At 50.9% G+C, this 7,173-nt stretch overlaps 1 protein-coding gene across 1 annotated transcript; it reads left to right on the top strand.

Annotated features, from left to right (window-relative positions):
• The first annotated feature begins 512 nt into the window (after nt 1-512).
• Nucleotides 513-6,537, top strand: MTFMT (mitochondrial methionyl-tRNA formyltransferase). The gene is made up of 9 exons (XM_077318298.1): nt 513-685; nt 1,093-1,305; nt 2,052-2,174; nt 2,670-2,772; nt 3,140-3,215; nt 3,809-3,900; nt 4,460-4,535; nt 5,334-5,416; nt 5,936-6,537. The coding sequence occupies exons 1-9, from the start codon at nt 513-515 to the stop codon at nt 6,134-6,136; spliced, it is 1,140 nt and encodes a 379-aa protein (XP_077174413.1). The 3' UTR covers nt 6,137-6,537.
• The last annotated feature ends 636 nt before the right edge of the window (nt 6,538-7,173 follow it).

Here is a 7,173-nt window from a genome sequence, read left to right on the forward strand (position 1 = left end):
AGGGCTAATGATGAGCATTTTTGCCACTGCTGCTGCTGCTGTTGGTTCAACTGAATTGTGTTGGAATACTTTATATCCCTTTTGGCTTTTTGTTTGGTTTCTGTTTTTTGTTTCTAAGTGCACAATAAAACCTCTTTTTAATTCTAATTTTTAATGCATTGTTTGTGCTTATTTGGAAACCGTTCTGAATAAGGCGGGACGCAGAGGCTTCCATAAACTGAATATTAATAAGTTTTTCAGGTCCCCCAGCAGGCCGCGATTCCACCGGTGACGCTTCCTCGGAGCCAAGGAATCCTTCCCCGGGGGATGCCTCCGGTTGCCATGGACACAGCCGCCCTCCCGTTGCCACGGCCCCTTGGCAACCGCCTCGCCGCCCTCCCAGAAGGCCCCGCGGCGAAACTGACAAAGCTTCGCGGCCGCCCCGCCCACAAGGGGTCGCGCGGAGTTTGCGTCACGGCGGCGGCGACGCGGCTGGTTCCCGGAAGCGGCGCGGGCGGCCGTCGGCGGGGCGGATGAGGGGCCGGCTCTGGCGGGCCTGGCGGGGCGGGTGGGGCCGCGGGCGGGGCCTGGGGACGGCGGCGGCGGGCGGGGGGTCCCGGGGGCGGGAGAAGCCCCCCTGGAGGGTCCTCTTCTTCGGCACCGACAGCTTCGCGGCCGAGGCCCTCCGAGCGCTCCGGGCGGCCCGGTGGGTCCCTGGGTGGGGGCGGGGCCGGAAGTGGGGTCAGAGGTCAGCGTGGGGCTGGGCTGGGCCTGGAGGGGGTCCAGGTGGCACCTGGAGGTTGGCCACCCTGGCTGATGCCACCAAGGCAATGACAGGGAAAGCCATTTTGGCTTTCCCTGTTATTGCCTTGGTGGCATCAGCCAGGGTGGCCAACCTCCAGGTTTCACCTGGAAGCCTGCCATTGCAATTGTACTCCAGGGGACACATCGTTGTAGTGGGAACCTGCGACACCCAACAGCCCTGCAGAGTAGGTTAAGCCGAAAGCGCGAATGAGTAGGTGGGCAGAAGGGAATTGGAGAGGCACGGGCTGTGTGGGTTGGAGTGATGCCAACTAGGAAGGTTCTTCAAGTTCTTTTTATCTCCTGTTGCAGGGAGCCGGGGCCAGGTGCCCTTGTCGATCGCCTGGAGGTGGTGACCTTACCGTCTGAGCTGCCGAAGGGCCATGCTGTCAAACACTGTGCAGAGCAGTTTCAGGTCCCCGTCCACCTCTGGCCGGATACAGGGCCTTGTGAGCACTTTGACGTCGGCGTGGTAGCATCCTTTGGGCGTCTGCTGAGTGAGGACCTCATCCTGAGATTCCCATAGTAAGGCTGGGACCCTGAGAACCACTATATCTGTAGTAGCTTATTATATTGATGGGGGAAAATATACAGCATTCTGTACCTAAGAGGTGGCAGCAGGCCCTGCCAGAAGTCCGGGCTCTGGCAGTTGCCTCATCTCCAGGGATGCTGTTGCCAGCCCTGCTCTGAAGCTGTTGGGGAGATGGTCGGAAAGGTGTTGTCTAATCAAGCCCAATTCTATCAGTACAGGTGGGCAATGAAATCACACATACACCGAGATTTACACTGCAGATTTATTCAGGTGTGTCTACCACCCCACCCCCCCAGCTAGGAAACATGTCATGGATAAACATCTTGATTTCATAAGCCTGAAACCTATGTTTTATTGCCTGTTACGCTAAGTGTAAAATGGTGGAGTAGGATACATATCTGGGAAACAGCCAAGGTTTGAATTAAATAAATGAATTGAACACAATGGAGAAAACTGGGTGTCTTTAACAGTTGTTTTAAAGGCACATGGACCCTAAATTACTTCTGGCCTTGTCTCATGTTTCTTCATTCATCCTCTATCCTTTTCTGTCACTTCCTACTGTTTTTGTTTTGCAGGGTGTGTGGAATCCATAGTCTTAATTTTTATTTCAAACACTTAGTTTCTGCATTTATACAGAATATTAAGATTTTTCAAAAGTAATCCCTCAGATGGCTAATACCCATTTGTGTATGTAACAGCATTACTGGTCCTATTTTAATTCCCAAATGTTCTGATTCAGTGGTGTGCTGAACGTCCATCCCAGCTGCCTCCCACGGTGGCGTGGCCCCGCACCAATAATCCACACGGTGCTCCATGGCGATACTATTACCGGAGTGACGATTATGCAGATTAGGCCTAAAAGGTATAACAGTTCTTTCATCCCAAAGTACAGAACATCTCGCTGTCAGTTTTTTCTCCTGGTGTTTCAAATTGCTTTGTAGTTTGCTGACTGTGTTGTTAAAAACTGACAGCATTCACAGATGCGTCTACAGTCGTGAGACAGTTTTGTCTTTTCATGACTCTCAAACTTGTGGTACTGTAATTGTGGGTTGGGGATGGGTCATGACTTTTTTCTCAGTAGGCCCAGGAGGATGAAGGTGGGTGAGCCAGTAGATGCAAATTTGGGTTGGATCGGTGTGCATGGCCCATTGATCAAGAATGTTATTCCTGTAGAAATACTGAAAATGAAAAAAAAAGTACTTTTTTCTTCAGTATTGCTGTGAGAGCGTTGCAGTGTGTTTGTTTTTTGTCATGGGGAGAGTAACACTTGCGGACCTAAAAGTTCACAATCCGTTTGCAGCTCTATCTTGATCCTGAATAAATGGAAAAGTTCCTTACTTGTGTGTTTTATTCCAAGGTTTGACGTAGGCCCCATTATCAAACAAGAAACCGTTGCTGTCCCAGCCGGCTGCTCAGTAAAAGAACTGGAGTTGCTGTTATCTAAACTGGGTGCAAACATGGTGAGTTGGGGTTCTCTTTTCCCCCCTACAGCAGGGGTAGTCAACCTGTGGTCCTCCAGATGTTCATGGACTACAGTTCCCATGAGCCCCTGCCAGCGATTGCTGGCAGGGGCTTATGGGAATTGTAGTCCATGAACATATGGAGGACCACAGGTTGACTACACCTGCCCTACAGTGTCTCCAGAATTTTTTGCTGGGAGAAGACTCCAGGGTACTCCCACGTCCATGAGCCAAGAGCTGGAAGCCCTGGGCACTTAGTTTCCGGTTGATCAAATGATTTAAACAGGGTGGGGGCTATTATGGTACATTAAGCTTCTTCATAGAAAGTAATATATATCTGGGGGGGGGGGCTTTTTCCCTCTCACAGCTCATTTCGGTCCTTCAGGATTTACCAGAGTGCTTAAGAAACAAGAAAGAACAGCCAAAGGAAGGAGTGACACTTGGTATGTTTCATGCGTAACATTATATAGAACTGGTGGATTTTTAAGCAGTAGAAAAGAGCAAGAGTCCAGTAGCACCTGAAAGACTAGCAAAATTTGTGGCAGGGAAGGAGATCTCATGAAAACACTGCTCACTTCTTCAGCAGCGACTCACGAAAGCTCCTCCCCTGTCACAAATTTTGCTAGCCTTGAAGGTGCTACTGGATTCTTTGCTGCTGCTGCAGACTAACACGGCTGCCTATCTTGGTGGATTTCCAGTTTTCATATGATCGCACTGGTTAATTTTGATGCGGCTTCTCCAGACTCAAGTCATAGAATTATAGAGTTGGGACCTCCAGGGCCAACCCCCTGCAGAATGCAGGAAATACACAACGACCTAAGCCATGGCCCTACTGGAATCCCTTTAGGGCCTGTGCATGGGGAAGAGGAGGGGGGGGTGAAAGAATCCCTCCATTTTGCTATTTTGCAGCAAATGAACACTGATAGCCCGTTCGTTTGGAGGGATAGGCTCAATTTAAAACCAAGCGAGTGGATCCTGGTAGAGATGCAAGCTCCGCACCGGGATGGTCTGATGTGTCTCGCTTTTATTTTGAAAGCTCCTAAAGTCAGCGCTTCGATGAGCTACGTCCAGTGGGAAGAGCAAACCTCTGAGCAAGTCTTGCGGATGCATCGGGCCTTGGGAGCAATGGTAAGGCCAGTTGGCAGATCCACGCAGGAATTGCTAGCCTCCCTCTCTGGCATTTCTGTGCCTGTTGCAGGGAGAGAAAGGGAAAGGCCTGTCGTAAGCCGCATCCTACCGCTTCTTGTCTCTTGCTTTGAGAACCCCATCTACAGGCCTCGTCTCTTTCTCCACAGTGAAAACAGTAAATGATTGGCTGGTCGCTTGGCTGGCTCCCTCAGCTTCCTTCTACGCTCCCTTCTCTGAAGGAGCCTCTTCCGGGGTGCCCCGAAGCCTGGAAAATATTTCAAAAGGTTTTAAAAGGCTGGTGTAGCTGATATGAGACTGAACTTAAGTTCCCTTGATAACCTATCCCTCACTGTGTTGTGGGGGAGCAGGTGTGGCTGAGTGGTAGAGCTTCTGCTTGGCAAGCAGAAGGTCCCAGGTTCAATCCCCAGCATGTCCAGTAGAATTATCAGGTGGCAGGAGATGCAGAAGACTTCTGCTACCGCTCCTGGAGAGGGGCTGCTAGACAAAGTCAACATTATAAACCTCAATGGATGGGCAACTTTGCATGCCTCTTTTTCAGATCCCTTTGCAGACCCTGTGGATGGGCACCGTGACCAAGTTGGTAGATTTAGTGGACGTGGACCCTGGTCTTCCTGGTATCTGTTCATCTCTTAATATTTCCAAGCATAAAATGTCGCCCATCTGGTTTTTAATTTTTGTGGAGCTTTATATAAAATGAAAGGGCTGTTTGTCATTGACTTGCCCTTGAGGCTTCCAAGAAGATTTCTTCTGAGTTGGTCCCTGCTGTCTTTTGGCACAACCGGGAAACAAGCATTTGACATGTCGGAGACTTCTAGAAGGATCCACAAGGGATCAAACCGGTATACTGAGGGAACAGTAGGCTTAAGAGCCAGCATGGTGTCGTGGTTAAGAGCAGCAGCTTCTAATCTGGAGAACCAGGTTCGATTCCCCACACCTCCTCCACATACAGCCAGCTGGGTGTCCTTGAGCCAGTCCCAGTTCTCCCAGAGCGCTCTCATCCCCACCTCCCTCTCAGGGGGTCTGTTGTGGGGAGAAAGGGGAGGCGATTGTAAGCCACTTTGAGACTCCTTTGGGTGGTAAAAAGCAGGGTAAAAAAAAAACAGCTCTTTTTAATTGTGTTCCCGTCATGACCTGCCTAAGACCCAGCAAAATAAATTTCATTTAAAATTTAATTAAAATGCAATGCCCTCCTGGGTTTGCTGGCTGCCATGCTCGAAGCATCGATAGAACTGGGGTGCAGGGTACAAAGCAAAGCAAATAATTCCCTGGGCAGTGCCCCCCTCCCCATAGGAACCCTCACCAAACTACAGGCTTTGTACAGCTACAACAATCTGATAACAGCAGAGCATAAGGGTGAGAAGAGGTTTTCCTGTTACCGAAAAACATGTAGAATCCGTATCTTTTGCACTCAGGTCATCTGGCAACTGAAGCTGGACCAAGCCCCGGATCAGTGGTGTTCCATAAGCAGTCGCAGACATTGATGGTTCACTGCAAGGTAGGTGTGGGGTCGGTTTCCTTTTTGCCTTCACTGTTCCCGTTTTGACTCAGAGTGATTAGGGAAATGACTGGAACTGAGCTTGCTTAGTTACAAATATTAGCTGTTTCTGCTGTCTGTAACGAGGAGAGCGCTGAGGATGATCCAGGGCCTGGGGGCCGAGCCCTGTGGGGAAAGGCCGAGGGACTTGGGACTGTTCAGCCTGGAGAAGAGGAGGTTGAAAAGGACAGAATGGCTCTCCTTAAGTATCTGATAGGCTGTCCCTCGGAGGAGGGCAGGGAGCAGTTCCTGTGGGCAGCAGAGGAAAGGGCCCACAGTAATGGCTTACAGCTACATGTTTCTAAGTTTTCCTCCGGCATCTCTCTCGCTGCAAACCTGGGCTGGGGAAGCCGGGCTTAAGGCACACTTGCAAGCAGCAGAGGCATGAACTCTGCTAGGTTCCTCTCCTGGGCAGCAGGCTTGTGAGATGGCTGGAGGTGCTCTCCAAAGCTACCACCTGTGCCCCGTTTCCCCTTCCAGGAAGGCTGGGTTGGCGTCCGAGCCCTCATCCTGAAGAAGAAGCTGACGGCGTCCGACTTTTACAACGGCTACCTGCACCAGTGGTTTCAGCAGGATCCGAGGGCGCTTCCCGGGGAGTGCAAGTTCCAAACCCTCAAGCCACCCGTGGCGAAAAAGAGTCCCGAAGGAGCAGGGCTTCATGCACACAACAGGCAGCACTGACCGGAGGACCTAGATGCCGATTGACTCTGGCAAGACAGGGTGCTGGGGTCTTCCCTCTGGGGTCTGCACCTGAAGCACAGCACTGTTGACTCACTGCGTAGCCATCCAGAGCACTCTAATGGGGGGGGGGGGTGGAAGGAGCACGGTGGATGTGCACAAGGACTCTGGGCCTCCTGGTGGAGTTCAGGCTGCCAGAGAACCCTGAGTGCTGAATTCTTTGGTGCTTGGAAACAGGCTGTTTTATTTCAGCCGTTCAAGATGGGTTTGTTAGCAACCCCAGTCCTGTCTCGACGAAGAGCAGGGTACGTTTCGTCGCAATTACGAGCGCAGAACTGCAAACTTACGGATGTCGCAGTCGCACCCTTACTGTATTACTAAGGAATAAATTATTTTTATACATACCTTTCCCCGAAGCATTGTTACAGTTCCTGAAGAAAAACGTTGAACACCCCCACCTCCCCCAAGCAGCCCTAAATTCCCCCTGAAACGCTCACAGGTTGGGGCATGGCCAAGATAAACAGGAAGTGAGAATCACACCCCCCCCCCTCCGTGTATGGACCCATAATATGTAACCTATTATGGGATAAGTAGAAGCTCTGCCAGTGAGCTCCAGCCCCTCACTTATGGCGTAATGACACCCTTCGGACCCATAAATCTCTTGGAGGGGGGTGGCTTGGGAAATGTACAGGCCGTCTCTGCACAGGTACCCACCTGTCCAGAAAGTAGGATGTTAATGTAATAATTAGCCAGCAGAGGGTGCTGTGTGCTACCGCTGTCGAATAGTAAATATTTTATTTGACCCAAAATCTTATTTCTCTGTTGCACCTGATCATCCCTGTTTGGTGGTGTTTAGATTAAATTGAATCTATGTTGTTAAGGCCCCGGGCCCCACCAGAAGGCCTGGGCCATGGCAGCTGCCCTGTCAGAGTATGCACAGACCCTAGCTGGCGGCTTTCCTAAGTTTTCGTGTAACGCTACGAAAGAAGGAGTGAATCTGCGACTCCTCCTCACCAATGAATTCACACACCGTTCGGGAG

This window comes from Paroedura picta, chromosome 18 (assembly GCF_049243985.1).
Source record: "Paroedura picta isolate Pp20150507F chromosome 18, Ppicta_v3.0, whole genome shotgun sequence".
NCBI classification, from domain to species: domain Eukaryota; kingdom Metazoa; phylum Chordata; class Lepidosauria; order Squamata; family Gekkonidae; genus Paroedura; species Paroedura picta.

Bases quoted from the DNA above. Each gene is read 5' to 3' on its own strand.
- MTFMT (XM_077318298.1), top strand. From the start codon at position 513: ATGAGGGGCCGGCTCTGGCGGGCCTGGCGGGGCGGGTGGGGCCGCGGG. The intron at 3,216-3,808 runs GTATGTTTCATG...TTATTTTGAAAG, and splicing joins AAAGGAAGGAGTGACACTTG to CTCCTAAAGTCAGCGCTTCG. The intron at 5,417-5,935 runs GTAGGTGTGGGG...TTCCCCTTCCAG, and splicing joins CATTGATGGTTCACTGCAAG to GAAGGCTGGGTTGGCGTCCG.